Source organism: Papio anubis, chromosome 8, assembly GCF_008728515.1.
Source record: "Papio anubis isolate 15944 chromosome 8, Panubis1.0, whole genome shotgun sequence".
Classification (NCBI taxonomy): domain Eukaryota; kingdom Metazoa; phylum Chordata; class Mammalia; order Primates; family Cercopithecidae; genus Papio; species Papio anubis.
In genome coordinates this window covers 23,096,576-23,118,406 of record NC_044983.1, presented here as the reverse complement: position 1 = coordinate 23,118,406, position 21,831 = coordinate 23,096,576, and the positions used below count along the sequence as shown (strand labels likewise).

The following is a 21,831-nucleotide window of genomic DNA, read 5'->3' as shown; positions in this document are numbered from 1 at the left end:
GCAAGTACTTCACCCTCCGAGTATCACAGGGGAAGCCATTCCGGCTTCTCTATTTGAAAACAGTTACCATATTTCCCCTCAGTTTGCCTCTTTAAAAAAACATAAGTTGCACATCAAATGCTGCGATATACAAACAAAACAAAAACTAAATGCTTGCTTAGATAAACCTTAGGTGTTTCCCGTAAATCTCTGCAATCCCTCCATGAAACCCGGGGGACTCCTAACATCACGCATGTGAAAATGCCCTGCAAACCGCATGGCTGTATCCACGTGCGCTACAGCGTGCACCAGTTTCAGGTATCTGGGTGCTTCCCGAAGGAAATCCATGCAATCCTGACTGCATCTGTTTTCGGGTTATTACAGTGTATCGGGGGGAAATCACGCGGCTATAGCTATTTTCTATCTGTTCCTGAACAAGCCTGGGTGCGGAGCTCTCCTCCCCTGAGACCACACCCGGCGCTCAGGGCTGGTCGCAGCGGCTTCCCTGAAAATCAGCCACCTGCAAGGCCTGTCGAAATCATCAGGTTGTGAGCTACACATGTGTAAAAAGACGGAAGCGGACTTTAAACGTGCTGCGGTTGGTGGAAGCAAGGAGGAATTTAGCTTGGTGAGGATCCAGGCACCTTGAAGCTCCCCGCCGCGGAGCGCGCGGCTGCCTCAGCAAGTCAGTCTCCGTGTTAGCTTCCAACTCTTTCTCTGCCCTCCGCCACCCACACACTGCAACACATTAAAAGCATCCGCGGCTTCATTCCCAATTAAGAAATGTGAAAATCTAGAAACACCAACAGGCGGATTAACTGCTCTAAAGGTTTAGAAATGCTAAATCAACACCTGCAGTAGTGCCGCAGTTTCACGAGTGTGTGTGTGCGCGCGTGCCCGCGCGCACTCGCGCGCACATTCCCTATGTGTTGAGAAGCAGCGCATTAAAGAAAAAGAAAAAAAATCAGGAGAAAGAAAATGAATTGCAGAAAGTGCCAGAAAACTGGAAAGAAATTAAAACTTCTCCATACATACTGCATACACACAACCTAGCCTATTTATTTGTATGTAAAATCCCCTAGCGGCACTATCACCATATACACCAAGGGGAATAATTAAGGAGGTCCCTGGTGAGAAAAGGGAGAGTTGGGGGGACAGGGTGTGTGCGAGGTGCCGGGATACCGAAAACTCGAGTGTCAAAAGGGAGCAAGAACCTGTTTTGGGGACACTTAAGGATCCAAGTGTCACGGGGTCTGGGCGATGTAGGACGGGAGGGGCTGCGTGGGTGGGCACAGAAGGGAAATGAGTAAGGGGGCATGGGATCTCTGAGAAAATCAGGGGCCTCTGAGCAAAGTTGAAAGGACGAGCGCCGCAGCTACCCTGGCCGTAGCTCGCCCCCGCCTTCCCTTTTGCGCAGAATCCTTGCCTTGGTTGCAGCAGCGCGCTGCCCCCACTGGCCGGCGCGCAGTGATCGATCGCAGGCTGCGTCAGGAGCCTGCCGGCGTATAAATAAGGGTGGCAGGACGGCGCCCAGCCGCACACAGCCATCCATCCTCCCACTTCCCTCTCTCCCCTGTCCTCTCTCTCCGGGCTCCCACCGCCGCCGCGGGCCGGGGAGCCACCGGCCGCCACCATGAGTTCCTTCAGCTACGAGCCGTACTACTCGACCTCCTACAAGCGGCGCTACGTGGAGACGCCCCGGGTGCACATCTCCAGCGTGCGCAGCGGCTACAGCACCGCGCGCTCCGCTTACTCCAGCTACTCGGCGCCGGTGTCTTCCTCGCTGTCCGTGCGCCGCAGCTACTCGTCCAGCTCTGGATCGTTGATGCCCAGCCTGGAGAACCTCGACCTGAGCCAGGTAGCCGCCATCAGCAACGACCTCAAGTCGATCCGCACGCAGGAGAAGGCGCAGCTCCAGGACCTCAATGACCGCTTCGCCAGCTTCATCGAGCGCGTACACGAGCTGGAGCAGCAGAACAAGGTCCTGGAAGCCGAGCTGCTGGTGCTGCGCCAGAAGCACTCCGAGCCATCCCGCTTCCGGGCGCTGTACGAGCAGGAGATCCGCGACCTGCGCCTGGCGGCGGAAGATGCTACCAACGAGAAGCAGGCGCTCCAGGGCGAGCGCGAAGGGCTGGAAGAGACCCTTCGCAACCTGCAGGCACGCTATGAAGAGGAAGTGCTGAGCCGCGAGGACGCCGAGGGCCGGCTGATGGAAGCGCGCAAAGGCGCCGACGAGGCGGCGCTCGCTCGCGCCGAGCTCGAAAAGCGCATCGACAGCTTGATGGACGAAATCGCTTTTCTGAAGAAAGTGCACGAAGAGGAGATCGCCGAGCTGCAGGCGCAGATCCAGTACGCGCAGATCTCCGTGGAGATGGACGTGTCCAAGCCCGACCTCTCCGCTGCGCTCAAGGACATCCGCGCGCAGTACGAGAAGCTGGCCGCCAAGAACATGCAGAATGCTGAGGAGTGGTTCAAGAGCCGCTTCACCGTGCTGACCGAGAGCGCCGCCAAGAACACTGACGCCGTGCGCGCAGCCAAGGACGAGGTGTCCGAGAGCCGTCGTCTGCTCAAGGCCAAGACCCTGGAGATCGAAGCATGCCGGGGCATGAACGAAGCGCTGGAGAAGCAGCTGCAGGAGCTGGAGGACAAGCAGAACGCCGACATCAGCGCTATGCAGGTGAGGCACCCGCCCGAAACACAAGGGGGCGGGGGACTCGAGCAAGGGGGAGAGTTGGTGCGCCCAGGAAGTGGAGACTAGGGGTGGTGCGGCTGCATGCAGCTCTTAGGGATAGGGCTTGGCTCCTTGGCCACTGTGTGGGAGGGGTGGGGCACTTGGAGGGTGTCAGTGAGGGCGCGACTGTAGTCTGGGAGTGTGCTCGGTGCTGCTGCACCCGCGTTCCGCATTAAAGCTGCCCAGCCCCTGTTGGGTGGGGGAGGGGAAGACATGGGAATTGGGCGTTGCCTCCGGCCTGCAGTGAGATCTGCTGTCTACTGACCTGCATTAACTACAAGTTACTTTGCAGCAACTATGGGATCATCTGGTTAATAAATAGTAGAGTGAACAACTCTCAATTAATTCTGAAAGATTACTGTGACCAGCATGCTTTATGACTAGTTTTACCAACCACTCCCTTCCTTTATTTAGTAGGTAGACAGGAAAATAGTCAACATTGTTTTAGGTAGTTAACTAGTGATATTCATAGTAAAGCATTTCTTTAACTTTTTTTTTTTAATGTGTAAAATCTTCTACAACATTTCTGTTTAAACATCTCCATCTTCTGGGGAGTAGAAAAAATAAATTTTTAAAAAGATGTCCATTTTGAAAGATCTCCATCTTCTGGGGAGTAGACATTTTTTTCTTCTTTTGGGAGTAGAAATTTTTTTCCTTTTCTGGGAGTAGAAAAAATAATTTAGATACATAGGAAATATTTTAGAATTTTTTTTTTTTTTTAACATCTGGCTATTTTCTTCTCCTATAAAGAAAGGCGTTAGTTTCCTGGCATGTAACCCAGCTAAAGAATAGTTAATCAGTGAATGAGAAACGCAGTTTTTCTATCAACTTAGTTTGTTTGCAGGCATTTTATGATGATCATTAAATAGTATTAAGTAAAGAAATAGAAGAACAGAATTTTCTTCTATCTTTTTTTTCACCTCAGGCTTCATGAACTTGGGTATTTTAGGCAAGAAGGTTTTTAAAAAGATACAGGAAGTTATTCTAGGGGAGATTTTATCACCTTGTGTGCACCTTGATTTTAATCGAAACTAGGCCTTTGCAACTACACTACAGTAAAATAGACGGGATTTATGCTTGGATTTTTTTTTTTTTTAATTTTTGTCTTCAAACAGGACACGATCAACAAATTAGAAAATGAATTGAGGACCACAAAGAGTGAAATGGCACGATACCTAAAAGAATATCAAGACCTCCTCAACGTGAAGATGGCTTTGGATATTGAGATTGCAGCTTACAGGTGAAAACAGAGGGGCAAAGATAGCAGCCATTAAACCTTAGGAAGAAAATCAGATCCCATTTAAAGTTATGTTGGATCAGAAACCTTCAAGAATAGTCCTATTGAAATAATGAAGTGTTAGTTTTTGGCTTCTTCCAAGAAGGTATTTAGATATATAAGAATTTAACCCTGTAATTAGGAGTCCTGTTTTTAGCTTCTCATTACATTTTAAATCTAATAGGATGATTTAATTTTTTTTTCTGGTCTCCATCAAAAAAATCCCCAGGCATTAAGTTTTGATAAATCCCAACCCTGCTCCTGCTTGCCTTTGTCTTTAGGGTGCTCAGAGCAAGTCGTGAAACACAGGTGTTTTTTAACCTCACCTTCTATCTGCATCCCCAGGAAACTCTTGGAAGGTGAGGAGACCCGACTCAGTTTCACCAGCGTGGGAAGCATAACCAGTGGCTACTCCCAGAGCTCCCAGGTCTTTGGCCGATCTGCCTACGGTGGTTTACAGACCAGCTCCTATCTGATGTCCACTCGCTCCTTCCCGTCCTACTACACCAGCCATGTCCAAGAGGAGCAGATTGAAGTGGAGGAAACCATTGAGGCTGCCAAGGCTGAGGAAGCCAAGGATGAGCCCCCCTCTGAAGGAGAAGCCGAGGAGGAGGAGAAGGACAAGGAAGAGGCCGAGGAAGAGGAGACAGCTGAAGAGGAAGAAGGTATGATAAGAAACAAACCCCTGCAACTTCAAGTGCAAACTGCGTGTGGAGATTTGTTAGGAGGTAGATAAGACAAATGAAGCCTTGCCATATATGACATTAGAATCATAAATAATTTTTCTGTTTGTTCAGCAAACCTTTCCTAAGGTACTTACTCTGAATGAGGTAATTGGTCAAAAATTTCATTTTTTAATATAATCATTTAACACAGCAGGTTGGTGTCCTAAAGAACAAAAATAGATATCAGACACATAATGAAAGAAATATTGAGGTTCAGTCTTAGAAAGGATTAGAGTTTCCCATACCTAGGAGTGATCTCATTCAATTTAAATATGTGTTCAGTGGCAAATTATTCATGGCAAGCATTGTCTGTTAACATGTGCTTTTGGAGCTGGGAGGTTTTGGTGAGGATTCTGACAGTTGTGTTTGCAGATAAAACCTCTGCAGACGTGTTTTGACTGGACTTACCCTGGATTTGGATTTTGTACATTTTCTTTTTATGTTAAAGCTGCCAAGGAAGAGTCTGAAGAAGCAAAAGAAGAAGAAGAAGGAGGTGAAGGTGAAGAAGGAGAGGAAACCAAAGAAGCTGAAGAGGAGGAGAAGAAAGTTGAAGGTGCTGGGGAGGAACAAGCAGCTAAGAAGAAAGATTGAACCCCCATTTCCTTAATTATTTCAGGAATAATTCTCCCGAAATCAGGTCAACCCCATCACCAACCAACCAACCAGTTGAGTTCCAGATCCTATGTGAATTAAAAAGTCAATATATGTATAATTCTGAGATGACTTAGGTTGGACATTCAATGTTGTGCTATGAATTTCCTCTTTATGCAGAGTATCTGTTTGCTTGCCGAGTGGCTTTCTGGCTTGCTGCCAGCCTGTGCATGGTCCACGCTTATGAGTTCAGGATCTACGGCAATGTGAATCATTCAGATGTTTACAATAAAAAAACACCACATGAGTAAATGAATTCGCTAATGTTAATGTTAAACTTCATGGAAAAATAGTCTTTTGAACCTTTGGTGGTTAGCAATTAAAGACCCTGAGTTATGTGCAATAAATAGTAAATAAAGTTATACCGAATGATGTATTTTTTGCTGTGGTTATTAATTAAAATACCTTAAAGATGGCACCAATATAAAGTATATACCAGTGGACTATTGACCTCCAATTTTTTAAAAAGTCAAAATTTTAATAATTACCAATGCTTTTTTTTAATTCCTTCTTTGGAAATTCTGAGGGATACAGTTAGGTCATGATTACTCGTGAAATCTCTCCCCACAAAAATGTTACTGATAATAAACATGAGTAAATGAGAAAGTCTATAAATAACAATAGACTTTGCCTCATAACACGGGCTGTGTCAGGTTTTGGGATGGCTTTCTAGGGAGCAATTCTGAAATTATTTGACAGATATACTCTTTATGGTAAATAGGTCATTTCAGAGTCTAGAGTGCTAACCATTACACTATGGAACCAGGATAAATAGGTCATTTCAAACTGATACGTCATAATGCAATATGGATAGAATATGAATCCCATACTTTCATTCCTATAACTGCATTTTAAAATATAGTTTAAATGTCATGGGCAGAGGTTAAAACCTGAGAACATGGTACAATAAGAAGGAATAATTTTTTATCTACATATAATTTCAGGAGAAGGGATTAAAACTACCAAAGGTTATTTGCCACTCCACTGCAAACATGTTGCCTGCAATCCTGAGCTCATGATTTAGTGTTTGTTAATCGTAATTCTGTTGCCTCAAGTAAATAGCATTTGATGCCACACATTTTTAAACCTGTAAAAGCTACAGACACAAGTAATGAAATTACGAGTCACTTAACGGGGGAGGTAATATGCTTGTATGTTACATTGACATTGCTCTGCATGTCTCTATTGGGAAATATTCGGATTTCAATGATAGCTTGACTGGTTGGACATTGCATCAAATACACACCCCATCTGTCCTCTCTGTCCATTGTAAAGTTATGAACGCTCTTGCACTTGCATTTGATGTGGAATAAATATAGATGATATTACTGAGTATCTGCTATTCTGCCTTTGTTCTAAAACAATTGCTTTGTCAGCTAATTTGATTCAATATTTGTTTTTTAGACGATCTTTATAAGTTATGAATTTAAACTGAAACCAAAGTGGTCTCCATTAAAGTTACTTAATCCCTTTGTACTACCTATTTCTAGTTAAATATAGGTTGCTGTGCAAATAGGTAAAGTGCTTCTTTGCCATGATGGTATGGATTGAAACTATGAAGGCTCTCAGTGTATTGGCTTCTGTAAAGATGAGGTGTCTCCTCAGAAACAAAGCTTTCCACATTTCTGCTTACTAGACCTGGGATGATGTACATGGTAAGTCTCAAACAGATGCAAGCTACATGCAAAAAGTGACTTTAGCCAAATGGAAATAACTGGATGCTCTGAGAATTACTTGGTTGAAGTAAGGAAACTGTACCATACTCTATCCTGTGTGCCGTAATAAAATAGTAAAAAACCTAAATTGAGTTTAAAGTCTTTTTTAACATTTCCCCAAATTTGGTACTGTGGTCAGTGCCACTTTTCTCTCTCCTCCCCCTGAACCTGCAGTTCTCTTTCAGTATTCCCTCTCCTAATGAATGACCCCCTCTCTATAATCATCTGATTCCATTAAACAGACTCCTTGAATAACATCCTACCTCCCATTACCTCTCCTCTACCCCTCTAGACTAACCTATCACCGAGTTACAGTGAGAACATCTCCATGTCTTAAATCCTTCCACATCTTTCAGTTGATGCTGCCACCACTCTAACTCTCCTCCCAGGGCCTACTCTTGGTCTCCTTCAATTAGCATCCTATAGCAGGCTAATCTTTTAAAAAGCAAATTTTGATCATGGCATCCCCCTGAATAAAACCTGTAATAGCTTCCTACTTTTAATATGAAAACCAAAATCTCAAATGTCATCTTCAAGGCCCGCCTGGTGCTGACCCCTGCCTGCTTCTCTAACTCATCCCGTTGTACACCCCTTTCCCTCCACTTCCAGTACTCCAGTCACCCCGGTATTCTGTTCTCCCATCTGTCACAGGATCTTTGGTGATTCCTCTTTCTGGAGCACTCATATTTTCTCTCCTTCCCTCAGCCTTGACCTGTCAGTTCCTACTGAGCCTTCAGATTTAGGCCCAAGTGTCATTCCCTAAAGGAAGCCTCCCTTGACCTCTTCTAGTGGGTCAAATTCTTTGAAATATGTGCATAAGACTTTGTAGACTTTTTAATTCTTGCCATTGGCATCTATTTGTGTGATCGGTTGATGAATGTCTGCCTCCCCCATTACAGTGGGATCTTTATAAGTATTAGAATCAGATCTCTGTTGCTCATTAATTTAGTGCCAGTATCCAGCATAGTTCCTGCCATAGTAGAAGCACAATGGATATGTATTTAATGAGTGACTTTCCCCATCGATTAAAATGCCTTCAAAATGATTGGCAAGTCAAAAGTTCAATAATAAGTCCCAGTCTAGTCCATACCTTTTTGTGGAAAGAGCAAAGAACCAAGAATCAAGCGTCCATCTTGGGTCCTCGCTTTGCACTATTATGGAACATTGGCCATCCCTGCCCAACCTCAATTTGTTTATCTACACAAGGGTTGAGTGGTGGACATCTCAGATCCATTCTAGATTCATAATTCAAAGTCTCTTGAAATACCCTCACTGCTCTATTTTAGAAGTCCAGGCTAAATGCTGAATGGAAAACACACATATGACACTCATGTCCTCACTAAAAATCCATCCCCTACAGGAAATTGCTAAACTTAGCGTGAAGTTTCATTGCTAGCAATTTAATTGCTCAAATTGGTAAGCAATTAACTTGGTCACTTTTTTAGCCATATGGAGATTCCAGTGCTGTTGGAGGGGTTACTGTGTCCCATGATGCTGTTCTAAGTACATTTTCTGTATTAACTCATTTCTTCCTTACATACAACAACGTTCTGAGTCCAGTATGATTATCATCCCCATTTTATTATTGTTTTAAAAATTATTTGTATTTTTTAAAAGTAGTGACAGAGTCTCATACATTGCCCAGGTTGGTCTTGAACTCCTGGGTTCAAGCGATCTGCCTACCTTGGCCTCCCAAAGTGCTGGGATTGCAGGTGTGAGCCACTGCCAGCAGCCTATAATCCCCATTTTACAGATAAGAAACTAAGGTTAAGTGACTCGACAAAGGTCATGTAGCTGGTTGGTGGCAGGGCTGAGACTCAGACTCACCCACCTCACTGCCTCTCCTTTGTGGTCCAGCTTATAAAGTACACTTGTGGCATCAGCGTATGTTTCCACAGGCGTGTTTTGTGACAGTGGTTCGGGAGTTCACACAATAGTCAGAATCCTTACAAGGCAGTCCTGTATCATTCAAGAGCCACATATATACTCACAATGTTCCATTGTAGTTAGGATCAATGTTTTCTTTCACCTCTTTGATGATTTATGTCCATATCTTAATTCCCCAGCTAATAGAAGCTTTCAGAAGGCAGGAGTCAGGTCTTATAAACAGAGATGAGTTTGACATTTATCTTCAAGGATCACCAACATTCTGGTGATGCTGGTTCTCGTGATGTTATTCTTCTTCTACCTGGCCACAATTTTCTAGTTCTGTTGACATTTTAGTCATCCTCAAGTTTTTCTTCTCCTTCTTTTCCTCCCTTCACTCTTTGCTCTTCTTCTTCTTCTTCTTCTTTTTTTTTTCGTCTTCTTTCCTTTTCCTCTTCCTTCTTTCAAGTCTTCTTACTGCAAGCAATTTCAAATCATTTTGGAAGGAGAGAGGAATAAAGATTGACTGAATAAATAAATGTCTTTGTTTCTATTCACAACACCCAAGAAAGCACCTTGGATTGAGTGGGCATACATTTCCGGAACGGCAATGGTTTAATACTTGTGAGAAGTTTCCATAAACATGAACAGCATAGAGAATTTCTTCTTTCTCTTTTGGGAACAGTGTGAGATGTCAGAATTGGTTCAGCCGTGATTCATTTGCAAGGGGCTCCCAGTGGAGAATTCAGAATACTTATATCTTAGGAAAATGTCCAGTAGAGTGAAGTTCAGTGAGTTATACAAGCTAGGCAGTGAGGACTATTTCCAGTTTAAGGTCTTCTAGAAAATTCCCAGTGAAGAGTCTTAAATAACTGGAGCATCAAAAGATAAGGCAACATGAGAAGAAAAAAAAAATCCTTAGCAGCCCTAGAAAGTAACTATAAATAGTATTTTTAACCAATCTTTTAACTCTACTTCAACATAGGTAATTTTTTGCATATGAGGATTTAAAAAATAATATAACAAAGATATTAAAAACAAATTTGAAAAGAAAACACATTTCCTCCATTTAAACCCAGTTATTTTCATTCATATGTTCTGTTTTAGTTCTTGCTTCTAGTTATGTATATTTTGACACCGATCATCCATTCATTCCACAAAATTTATCATTCATTAAGTGCCAGATGCTGTTCAAGGTACAAGGAATAAAGCAGAAAATGTCCCTGCTTTCAGGGACTTAATAATGGTGTATATTTACGTGTGTGTGTGTGTGTGTGTAAACAGACAGTGAACAAGTAAACAGGTTAACAAGCAGGCAATCTTTGATCAGAGCCAGGCATATAAGGGTATGGGGTATGAGTGCTCCAGGTGGCGGGAACTGGAAGTACAGCAAGCTTGGCTTCTTTGAACCCAGAAACCTGCATTAAGCTCATTGCTCAGTCTTATGAATGAGATACAAATGAGATTATAAACGAGAGTAGAAGATGGGACTGAGAAAGGCAGGCAAAGGCCAAGTTATGCATGGGCTTGTAGGCCAAAGAATTTAGATTTTATTCCTTGTGCAATCAGAAACTTTTGAAGAGGTTACTCAGGGGAAGGGTGATATTATCTCATTTATGCTTTATAAACACCACTCAGGCTCTTGTGTGGAGAATAGACTCTAGAAAAACAAGAATCAAAGTAAAGAGACTGAGAGACTGTTTTAGTCCAGATAAGAATAGGCAGTGGCATTAGACATGGCACTACATGGTATGAGTCAAGGAATTCTTAACGTATTTCTTACTGACAGAATAAATGAATGAAGAAGGAAAATTGTAAACAGTATCTTTTGATAACATATTTCAACACATTAATATATAGTATGTATCAGTTATTTGTTGTTGCATAACAAATCATTCCAAAGTTATGTGACTTTGAACACCTCAGTTACTCATTCTTTCTTAGTTTCTGCAGGTCAGGAATCTGGGAGTGGCCTCATTGGGATTTTCTGACTCTTGGCTGCTGATGGACTTGCAGTCAGATGTTGACTGAGGGTATTATTAACTGAAGGCCTTGATTAGGAATGCAGGATCCCTTGCAAAGTGGCTTATCAACTTGGCTGTCAATTTCTTCTCCATGTGGGCCTCTCCAAGGAGCTGCTTGAGTATCCTTACTATATGGTAGCTGGACCTCCCAAGAGCAAGGCCTCCAAGAAACCAAGGCAGAAGTTGCAATGTCTCCTATGACCAAGGCTTGAAAGTCACACACCATCATTAACACTGTGTACTATTGGTCACAGAGACTAGTCTGCCTGATTCAGTGTGGGAGAGATCTACGTGAGAGCACACACCAAGGACCAGTAGCAAGAAGGGAAGATCATTAGAGGCTACCACAGATAGCTGGGCATGTGGATATTTCTTTTATGAACAACAGGTGTACATTTCACAGATTCTGAAATAATTCCAGTTTTAAATATTCTTCTGCTCTAATTTCACCAGTATACTCATTCTTATCCGTTTGTGTGTCCCAATTTAAGTTTAAAAACATATTCATAAAAATTCTAGATAGCATGGCAATAAATATTCAATGTATGTCTTCACATTTACTCTTCTAGTGAAGTGTTTCTTTAATAATTCCCTCAGTGGGTTTGTGTATTCAAGAGATATCATGTACATTTTCATAGCACCTGATGTGTAATCCCATATTTCCATTCTATAAAAGGTGATAGCTATATTTTAAGAGCTTTACTTCCGGCATTCATTCATTTTATTTTATTTTCATTTTCAAAATATCTTTTTCTTTTATTTTTTTTGTTATACTTTAAGTCCTGTGGTACATGTGCACAATGTGCAGGTTTGTTACATATGTACACATGTGCCATGTTGATGTGTTGCACCCGTTAACTCATCACTTACATTAGGTATATCTCCTAATGCTATCCCTCCCCTCATTCATTTTAAATGAAAGGTATATTACTCTAGTTAATTGGAATAAATATGGTGGCGGCTAATATGTGACAAGGTAAATTGTGACAGAAAAATAAAACTGTTTATTGTTTTGTTGGGAGATCAAACACATCCCAGTTGACATCTTAAATTTATTTTTAGGGCCTGCCATGATGGCTCATGCCTGTAACTCCAGCACTTCGGGAGACTGAGGCAAGAAGGTTGCTTGAAGCCAAAAATTTGAGATCAGCCTGGGCAACACAGCAAGACCTTGTCTGTACAAAAAATATTTAAAAAAAAAATGATTAGTTGGGCATGGTGGCACATGTCTGTAGTCCTAGCTACTCGAGAAGCTTAAACAATTAATTTTTAAAAATACATTTGCACATGATTTTAAATAGGAGATTTTTAATAAACAATAATTTTTGTTAATTACAAGTAGTCTTAATATAAAATGATAAAACAAAAAACATGAAATTCTGCAGATGAGGTTCAGGCTTCTCATAGCTACTAAAGACACTCTCATTTGTATATTGGTGGTCACTAATCCTTTTACTCTTAGGTAAATGTCCTTTCAATTTATAACCACCCCACATCCTTACATGCTAATGTGGGGTATGGGTTGTTTCCTGACATGATCATTAGAAAACAGACAAATAGCAACTAGCAGGATGCTTTGATGCAGCAAAATTAATGCTCCCTTTTGCTGTGTATCTCCCCTACCAGCAAAGTCAGAAACCCTACGTTACAAACTCTATGTTTTACCTAATCATCTCTAGCTGTGAGGAAGGAATGATCTGCTTGTTCTGATTTGTTAGTTTGTTTGGAATCATTTATTCGCTGGAGAACTCCATCTTTTTAACACACACACACACTCACACACACACACACACATACAGCGACAGGGGGAGAGAGAGAGAGAGAGAGAGAGACAGAGACAGAGACAGAGACAGAGACAGAGAGATAGGCTGGCTTTCTCTCTTTCTCCTCCTCCCCATCCTAGAGGCACGCAAAGGAGAATATGTGTGAGAGAATCTCACCTGGAAGCCACAAATCATTCACAGAGTTTAAGGTAGAAAAATTGGTGTCAGACATGTGAAACTAAGGATTGTTATCTATCTATCTATCTATCTGAAACAGGGTCTGGCTCTGTTACCCAGGCTGGAGTGCAGTGGTGCGATCATGATTCACTGCAGCCTCAACCTCCCGGGCTCAAGCAATCCTTTGACCTCAGCCCACACCAAAATGCCTGGCTAATTTTTGTATTTTTTGTGGGGACAGGGGCCTCCCTATATTACCCAAGCTGGTTGGAATGCCTGGGCTCATGTGATCCTCCTCCCTTGGCCTTCTATATTGCTGGGATTATAGGTGTGAGCCACCTCAACCACCCCAAGGGTGAAAGTAAAATGCAGTGCCTTTCCTAGTGGGTTTGTTAATTGGCCCCTATGGTCAGCAGGATCCCAGCGTGAACCCAGGACTCCCGCTACGGGACACTTAACCAGAGAGTGGCTTCCCCATGAATGTGTCTGTGGAAGTGACTTCTGAGTGTGAACCAAGTCCCCAAAGGGCCACTTTAGTGACTTATTAGGAGCACCTGGGACTTAGCGCATGTTCTCAATTTCCCTTGTGAACACTAACACCTGCCCTCAGGTCCTCCTAGTCCCACCTGAGCAGTGAAAACTAGAAAAGACAAGTGTGACTTCTGAGAAGTCAGCTGAAGCCTCCAGACAGGAGTGAGTGGAAATTGTTTTCAGCACTTACAGCACGGGTGCAGTTTTCCTGGGGTGGCATACAGCCGTGAAACAAGTGACCCCCTCCTCAGCCAAAGCAAGCAACCTGACGTGTTGGGGGTGTGCGCGGGTGAGTGTGTGTTGTTTAGACACCATACCTTTCGCTTGTTTTTGTATAAGAAGGCCAGACAGGCATCTTATTGCTCAGGGAGTAGAAGCCCAGGCGCTTTTAGAGCCCAGCGGCTCTCTCCAGCCGGCTTAGGAAACAACACTTTGTTCAAGTTTATGCATAATTTAAGCAAAATGAGTAGAAAAATACTTTCTTTCAGGCCTGGCGCGGTGGCTCACGCCTGTAATCCCAGCACTTTGGGAGTCTGAGGCCGGCGGATCACAGGAGTTGGAGACCAGTCTGGCTAACATGGCGAAACTCAGTCTCCACTAAAAATACAAAAAAAACAAAACAAAACAAAACAAAACAAAAAATAGCCAGGCGTGGTGGCGGTACTTGGGAGGCTGAGGCGGGAGAATCGGTTGAACCTGGGAGGCGGAGGTTGCAGTGGGGCGAGATCGCACCACTGCACTCCATCCTGGGTGACAGTGAGACTCCATCTCAACAACAATAACAACACCCAAAAAACTTTCTTGCACCCAGTGGCAGCAGGTTTCCCGAGGTGATGAAAGCCTGTTTGTGGATTAAGAAATCTTTCCTGCCTTCCCAGGGCAGACTCGTAAGGGCAGGCTACCCTCACCTGCCTACTACTCCCCACCTCCCCCAAAATCAGTGTGGAGATCGAGGAAGGGTCGTAGGACCTCAGCCCCTATTTCTTTTTTCTTTTCTTTTCTCCTTTTTTCTTTTCCTTTCTTTTCTTTTTTTCTTCTTTTCGTTTTCTTTTTTTTTGAGACGGAGTCTTGCTCTGTTGCCCAGGCTGGAGTGCAATGGCTCCATCTCCGCTCCCGGCAACCTCTGCCTCCCGGGTTCAAGCGAGTCTCCTTCCTCAGCCTCCCAAGTAGCTGGGATTACAAGCGCCTGCCACCATGCTCGGTTAATTTTTTTTGTATTTTTAGTAGAGACAGGGTTTCATTGTGTTGGTCAGGCTGGTTTCGAACTCCTGACCTCAGATAATCCACCCGCCTCGGCCTCCCAAAGTGTTGGGATTACAGGCGTGAGCCACTGCGCCCGGCCCAGCCCCTATTTCTATTTACCTGGGGCCTCGTGACTGCCAGCTCTGGGGGTCCCTCTAGAGGGGCTGAGTTGTGCTCCTGGACAGGGCGGAGCACATCAGATCGTGTTTAGGGTTACACCGAACATACGGATCATTCGAATGTATTTTTAAAAAGTAACCTAAACACGCCTCCCTAAACCCGTGAAAATCCAATAAGCTGAGATAAAAGGCTTTGAAAAATCAAAATGGCCAGATATCACTTTTTCTGGTTTCACTGCCGCTATCACTGCTGTTGCCTGGAGCCGCCCCCTTGGGCTCCTGCACCTGCAGCTCTGCCCGGGCGCCACCCACGCTCGCATCGCCACTGGTCACAGCTGCTCTCTTTGTTTCTTTCCGCCCTGCAAGGACAGACTGGATGCACGTGTGGTCGGGAGAGGAGGAGCGGGGGGGCTGGGGACTGACGACCAGAGCTGAGACAGAGTTTAAGAGGCCTGGTGGCTCACGCCTGTAATCCCAGCACTTTGGGAGGCGGAGGCGGGCAGACCATGAGGTCAGGAAATCGAGACCATCCTGGCTAACACAGTGAAACCCCGTCTCCACTAAAAATACAAAAAGTTGGCCGGGCATGGTGGCGGGCGTCTGTAGTCCCAGTCACTCGGGAGGCCGTAGAATGGCGTGAACCCGAGAGGCGGAGCTTGCAGCCAGCCGAGATCACGACACTGCACTCTAGCCTGGGCGACACAGCGAGACTCCATCTCAAAAAAAAAAAAAAAAAAGCGGCTCTTGTCTCCTTAGTGGGTGGGCACGACCCCAGGATGCCTCCTGGGGGCAAAACCTGTGCGGGGTGCAACCCCCGCAGCCCCTGCAGTAAGAGATCCCGCCCCTCCTCCTAAGGTGCAAAATGCTGCAGCTTCCAATTCCTTAACTATTAAGACCCCCATCCTGCAAAAGAACAAGTTCCAAGACTTTTGAAATACTTTAGAGCTGGTGGAGCCACGCGCCTTTGCAGAAAGCTCCTCCATTGGAGATGGAGCCGGGCGAGGGAAGGAGCAGGCGCCGGGAATCAGGGTTTTGCTGGATCTTTCTCCAGGTGGCCGCGCCCGGAGGAGGCGGCAGCGAGATCCGCGGCCAGACAGCCACTGGCCAGAGGACTGAGTGGGCAGCGCGGGGAGGCGGGGTGTGGGCATCGTGGTGTGGCAGGGTTCCTCTTAGGGAATTTCTGCCGCCTGCCCTACACGGGAAGCCCAGAGGTGTCTCCTCCAGAGTCGGGCCTGTTCTGGGACCCCAGACTCCAACATGAGGTTGGGGAAGGGGCATCCACAGTCATTCTGGACAGTGACCCTCCTCATCGAGGCCTGACCAGGAGAGCCAAGTCCCAGCCGTTCTGGAATCTGAGTTTAATGTGAAGAAGCTGGACTCAGAGGTGCAGCGAGGCTGCGGTGGGCGTGGGGAAGAGAGGGGAAGGAGAAGGGGAGGAAGGTGGGCAGAAAGGAGGGAGGAGGAGGAGGGAGGAGGGGTAAGGAGGAGGAGGAAGGAGGTGAGAGAGGAAGGAGGAGGGGAGGGTGGCCAGGCACCAGGCACCGGCAGCCGGGGTGGGGCCTCCAACGGATTCCTGAGTGGAGTGTGGACTGGCAGCCTTTGCATCCTTCAGGGGCTGGTTGGAAATGCAGTCTTGGCCCCCCTCTTTCCCCGCCAGGGCTCCCACCCAACCAGAATCTGCATTTTAACCGAACACGCAGGCGATTCCTGTGCACATTGTGAGATGCCCTGGTAAACATATAACGCTTATCTGCAGCTCACTCTTACACAGGGGTGTAGAGAGGAGAGGCAGAGGAGATAGCAGGCTGCTTTTCATAACAGAAGAAAGGCGAGAAGAGGAGCAGTTTCTCCCTTTGCCTTATAAGCTAAGGGCAGGGCTGGCGTGGTGGTTAACCCATATAATCCCAGAGCGTTGGGAGGCGAAGGAGGGAGGGTGGGTTAAGCCTAGGAGCTCCAGAGCACCCTGAGCAACATAGCAGACCCAGTCTCTACAAAAAAATAAAAATTAGCTGGGTGTAGTGGTGCCTGTAGTTCCAGCTACTTGGGAGGCCAAGGCAGAAGGATTCATAGAGCCCAGGAGGTTGAGACTGCAGAGAGCTGTAACAGAGCCATTGTACTCTAGGGCAACAGAGCAGGATCCTATATTAATAATAATAATAATAATAATAATAATAATAATAATTAATAAGCAAGGGGAAGGCCTGGCCAAGGGAAGAGCTCATTCCTGCCAGTCTTCTAAACATCCCCTCACTATCCTGGACAGAGCTTGGTAAAGGAGCTTTTGTAGACCCTTGAGGGTCAGCACTTGGCTTCCATTTGGAGGCCTGCAGAAGTCAGGCCATTGGGCACCTCCTTATGTGATGTTCCAGGACCCTCAGCCCCCTGACTTGCTGAGACAGTCCAAGCCCCGGTGTGGGAGAAGTGTAAACTCATGGGGGCAAGGGGTGGGGTAGGACAGAACCCAAGTGAAAATATACATTCATGGGCAGGGCAATGTTTTCCCCACTCCCCAGGTGCAAATTCTATCTGGCTTCATGTTGCCATCTCTAAAGCTCCTTGCCAGTTACTTCCGTAAGACAGGCCTCACTCATCTCTTCAAGCAACTTTCACCCGTATAATATCAACTCTGCCTTCCCCCCAGGTTGGGGTGGTGATAGTTGGGAAACATGCACCAGATATTTCTCTGGACCCTGTATCTATCCCAGGGAGAGCATTAGCCTGGCCCCAGGGTCAAGCAGACCTGGTGCTTGGAAGGCGCAAGCCTAGGAAGAAGAAAAGATGTGAAAGAGAGCTCAGGGCCTGAGAGCTCACAAGCTGGTCAGTTTTTATCACCTTTAACATGGACGCTTTCTCTGGAGCTGAATGCTAGCTTTGGAGGCTTACCGTAGGCTATATCAGCCAGTAAGGATGCCAGTAAACTTATAACATCCTTTCTGTAGACTTAAAAATCACAAATCCATACATTTGCAAAGCAGAGTTTTATTTCTTAGAAAAAGTTGCAACGTGCAGGCTGGGAAGCGGAGTCTGCTGCGCAGACTAAAATCACTCTCTGTCAGAGCAAGGGTGGGACAGGAGTTTTATGCTAAATGGGCTGAATATAATATAGTATTCATCAGGTTACAGGAGGAGCTATGAATATTCATGAATAGAGGATCGTGAACATATGTTATAAGCAAACATGCATGTTATGCATGTCCCATGTTCACTTTGAAGTGGAGACAGCATTTAAATGCGCTAACATTAGGCTCTATAAGTCAAAAGGTGAAGCAAAGGACACAGAGTGTCTTGTGCACAGCATCTGTAAAGCAGTCCATAGAAAGGAGAATTTTGTCTGAAAGGAATGTGTGGTGAAACCAGTTACCTGCTGTGTCAAAACCACAAGAAGGGAGGGGAGTTGGCTATGGTATCTATCTGGCAATTGGCTGAAGTCAGGGATGGAGCAAAGCTTCCATTTTTTGTTTCTCCAGGGCCAGTTCCTGTTTAACTGTTAGGAAATAATCTGGTAAAGATTAGTAAGAAAGATTGCATCGTGAGGCATGACCAACTTCCCATCTTGTCATGGCTGGGAAACGTAAAGGTTTTCTGGGATCTCCTTGGCTGAGAGGGTTCTTTTTCATCTGCTGAAGGTGAGGGGAGTTGGATTTTATTTTTATATTACAATTCATTCATTCATTCATTCATTCATTCATTCATCAGATAGCTTCTGAGTAACTATTATGGGCCAGATACCATCTTTAGGCCCTGGGGATGCAGTGTTTACATTACTAATTTTCTGTTTTCACAGTGGCAGATGATTTTTTAAAAAATATATGCTGGCAACATAATGAGACCCTGTCTCTACAAAAAATTCAAAAATTTAGCTAGGTGTGCTATCGCTTGCCTGTGTGGTTCCAACTACTCAAGAGGTTGAGGTGGGAGGATCACTGAAGCTGGGGAGGTCGAGGTTGCAGTGAGCTTGATTGTACCACTGCACTCCAGTCTAGGTAGCAGAGTGAGACCCTGTCTCAAATACACACACACACACACACACACACACACACACACGTGCGCGCGCTATGGTAGATGATATGGGCTATGGGCTATAATGAAAACTGAAGTTGGGTAAATGGGATGGAGTTGGCAGGAAGGTGCAATTATGCATTGGTTGGTCGGGGAAGCTTTCTGTGTTGACATTTGGACAGAGACCTGGAAGAAGGGAAGAGGAAAGCTGCGCAGACAATGGGTTAAGTCCAGCCCAGGGACTCTGAGGTGGGAACATGCTTAATGTGTTGGAATAAGAATGAAGAGGCTGGTGTGGCCAGAACAAAATAGACATAGTGAGAAATGAGGCGAGATGAGGTCAGGGAGGAAGTGAGTAGATCAGGTGGGGCCTTACAAGCTTGGCGAGGGCTTTGGATTTTACTATGTGGGAGACTGAATATCATGGGAAGCCCTGGGAGGGTTTCCAGCCATGCTGTGGCAAGAAGTCACTTATATTTTAAAAAGATCACTCTGGCTGCTGTGTTGAGGATAAGCTGTGGAGGCTGGAAGGCCAATTACAAGGCTACTGACTTAAGTGGAAGTGAGAAATAATGGTGATTTGTTCTTGGGTAATTGTGGTGGGGAAGGTGGGTTATTGTAGGACTCTGCATGTATTTTGAAGGCAAAGCCACTGGAATTTGCCAGAAGATTGGATATGGGAGAATGAGCAGAGTCAAGGATGACTACAAAGTTTTTGATCTGAGAAACTGAGAGAATGAAGTTTCCATGTAACACAATGGGAAAACAGAGGATGTAAGGTTGTGGGAGTTGCAGAGTTGCGGGGGAAGGGACATCAAAGGTCGGATTTTTTACATGTTACAGGAGATATAAATCTCAATAGTGTTTTAAAGTTATCTCCCTCAGCACTCTAAGCCCTTATAAGAAAGTTCTCCATGAATGCATAGTGCCATAGAATTAGAGAATTCCAAAATTATAGAAGCTACTTAAGAAATATTATTTTATTTTACATATGAGGACATTGAGATTCAGGGCAGGGGGAGCATAAAGTGACTTGCCAAATATGATGTAATTGGTAATAACAGAGCTGGGATTAGATTCCAAAACTCAGTGCATTTTCCCTGCACTAGACAGCACTGCCTCCCAAGAAATGATGTTATTATTATTCCTGCTCTTTCTTTGGTGGCCAAGATCAAGTAGACTGTGGAGTGAAAGATAGTCTTGTTCAGTTACAACAACATTGGTATAGCAATGGGTGGTCTCTACTATTTAACATGGAACTTTCCCTCCCTCCCTTCTGCCCTCCTTCTCTCTCTCTCTCTCTCTCTCTCTCTCCCCCTTCCCTCTATCTCTTTCTCTCTCTCTTTTCTTTTCCCTCCCTCCTTCCCTCCCTCTCTCCCTGCCTGCCTCCCTCCCTCCCTCTCTCTCTCCTTCTCTTTCTTTCTCTTTCTTTTTCCCCTTCCTTCCTTCCTTCCTTCCTTCCCTCCCTCCCTCCCTCCCTCCCTTCCTTCCTTCCTTTCTTCCTTCCTTCCTTCTTTCTTTCCTTCCTTCCTTCCTTCCCTCCCTCTCTCTCTTTTTCTTCTTTCTTTTTCTTCCTTTCTTTGTATCCTATCTTTCTGTGTTTCTTTATTTCTTTCTTGAATTTTAGGCTTTATTACTGATAATTTGGTAGCTACTCCATGAAATAATTCCATCAAGGGTCACTTATTGACTTGGAAGTAAATGTACAAATCAGAAAAATTCTGAGTATTGCTGTATTAGTCTGTTCTCAAGCTGCTAATAAAGACATACCTGAGACAGGGTAATTTATAAAGGAAACAGGTTTAATTGACTCACAGTTCCTCAGGGCTGGGGAGGCCTCAATAAACTTACAATCATGGTGCAAGGCGAAGCAAACATGTCCTTCTTCCCATGGTGGCAGCCAGGAGATGTGCTGAGAAAAAGTGGGAAAAGCCCCTTTTAAAACCATCAGATCTCATGAGAACTCACTCACTATCATGAGAACTGTAGCATGGGGGTAACTGCCCCCATTATTCAATTACTTCTCAGTGGGTCCCACCCATAACATGTGGGGATTATGGGAACTACAGTTCAAGATGAGATTTTTTGGGGGAACACAGCCAAACCGTATCAATTGCGAGCCTCATCTTTTTGTATTTTTGCTCTTTAGATCAACAATGAATTGTTCATGTGAAAGAAATGCTCCGGCTGGGTGCAGTGGCTCACACCTGTAATCCCAGCACTTTGCAGGGGCTGAAACAGGTTGACCACTTGAGGTCAGGAGTTTGAAACCAGCCTGACCAACATGGTGAAATCTTGTCTCTACTGAAAATACAAAGTTAGCGAGGCATGGTGGTGCATGCCTGTAATGCCAGGTACTTGGGAGGCTGAGGCAGGAGAATCGCTTGAACCTGGGAGGTGGAGGTTGCAGTGAGCTGAGATTGTGCCATGGCACTCCAGCCTGGGCAACAAGAGTGAAACTCCATCTCAACAAAAACAACAACAAAATGCTCAGTTTAAGAAGTCACTTGAAATTTTCTTATTTTTAATGGTTGCTTGCTTTGGAAATAGTCGATCTGAATTTAACTAATTGGTTTTCAATTCAATCAACCGGTTAAATACATTGGACTTCACACATTGGGATTCATTTTGTGCTGTTTCCTGCAGAAGAATCCTGACATTCTGGGATGGAGAGTGAGGAGGACGAGTGGAGTCCATGCACTGGTGATCTTGGAAAGGATGGAGCTGTCACTGCAGTGACACCAAGCTTGGAGCTCTGCCTGTTGTAAGAGTTCCCTTCCCTCAAGACACACATGTGGGGCATGTCACTGAATGAAGCTAAAGCACCATGAAATAAAGCCAACTGTTTCTTCCTTGAGCAATCAAATTGCTGGTCATAATTCCTAAGGAATAAAAATAAATTTTTCGGACTAGGAACAATCTGATTGTGAAACATCAAAACAAGAAAATTACTTTGAAAGACTCAAAAATCACATGGGCCAGCAGCCCAACACATCATCTCCAAAGTCACATTACACTGTTAAAACCAACACA

General features: G+C 44.8%; 1 protein-coding gene across 1 annotated transcript; it reads left to right on the top strand.

The window, feature by feature from the left end:
* The first annotated feature begins 1,242 nt into the window (after positions 1-1,242).
* NEFL (neurofilament light) lies at positions 1,243-7,165 on the top strand. The gene is made up of 4 exons (XM_003902553.4): positions 1,243-2,656; positions 3,826-3,950; positions 4,332-4,651; positions 5,160-7,165. Exons 1-4 carry the CDS (start codon positions 1,613-1,615, stop codon positions 5,300-5,302), a joined length of 1,632 nt encoding a protein of 543 aa, XP_003902602.1. The 5' UTR covers positions 1,243-1,612; the 3' UTR covers positions 5,303-7,165.
* Positions 7,166-21,831: the final 14,666 nt, after the last annotated feature.

What these genes read in the sequence shown, in the direction of transcription:
- NEFL (XM_003902553.4), top strand. Translation starts at nt 1,613, where the DNA reads ATGAGTTCCTTCAGCTACGAGCCGTACTACTCGACCTCCTACAAGCGG. An exon ending in CCGACATCAGCGCTATGCAG is followed by an intron (nt 2,657 to 3,825) that starts GTGAGGCACCCG and finishes GTCTTCAAACAG; the next exon opens with GACACGATCAACAAATTAGA. An exon ending in GACAGCTGAAGAGGAAGAAG is followed by an intron (nt 4,652 to 5,159) that starts GTATGATAAGAA and finishes TTTATGTTAAAG; the next exon opens with CTGCCAAGGAAGAGTCTGAA.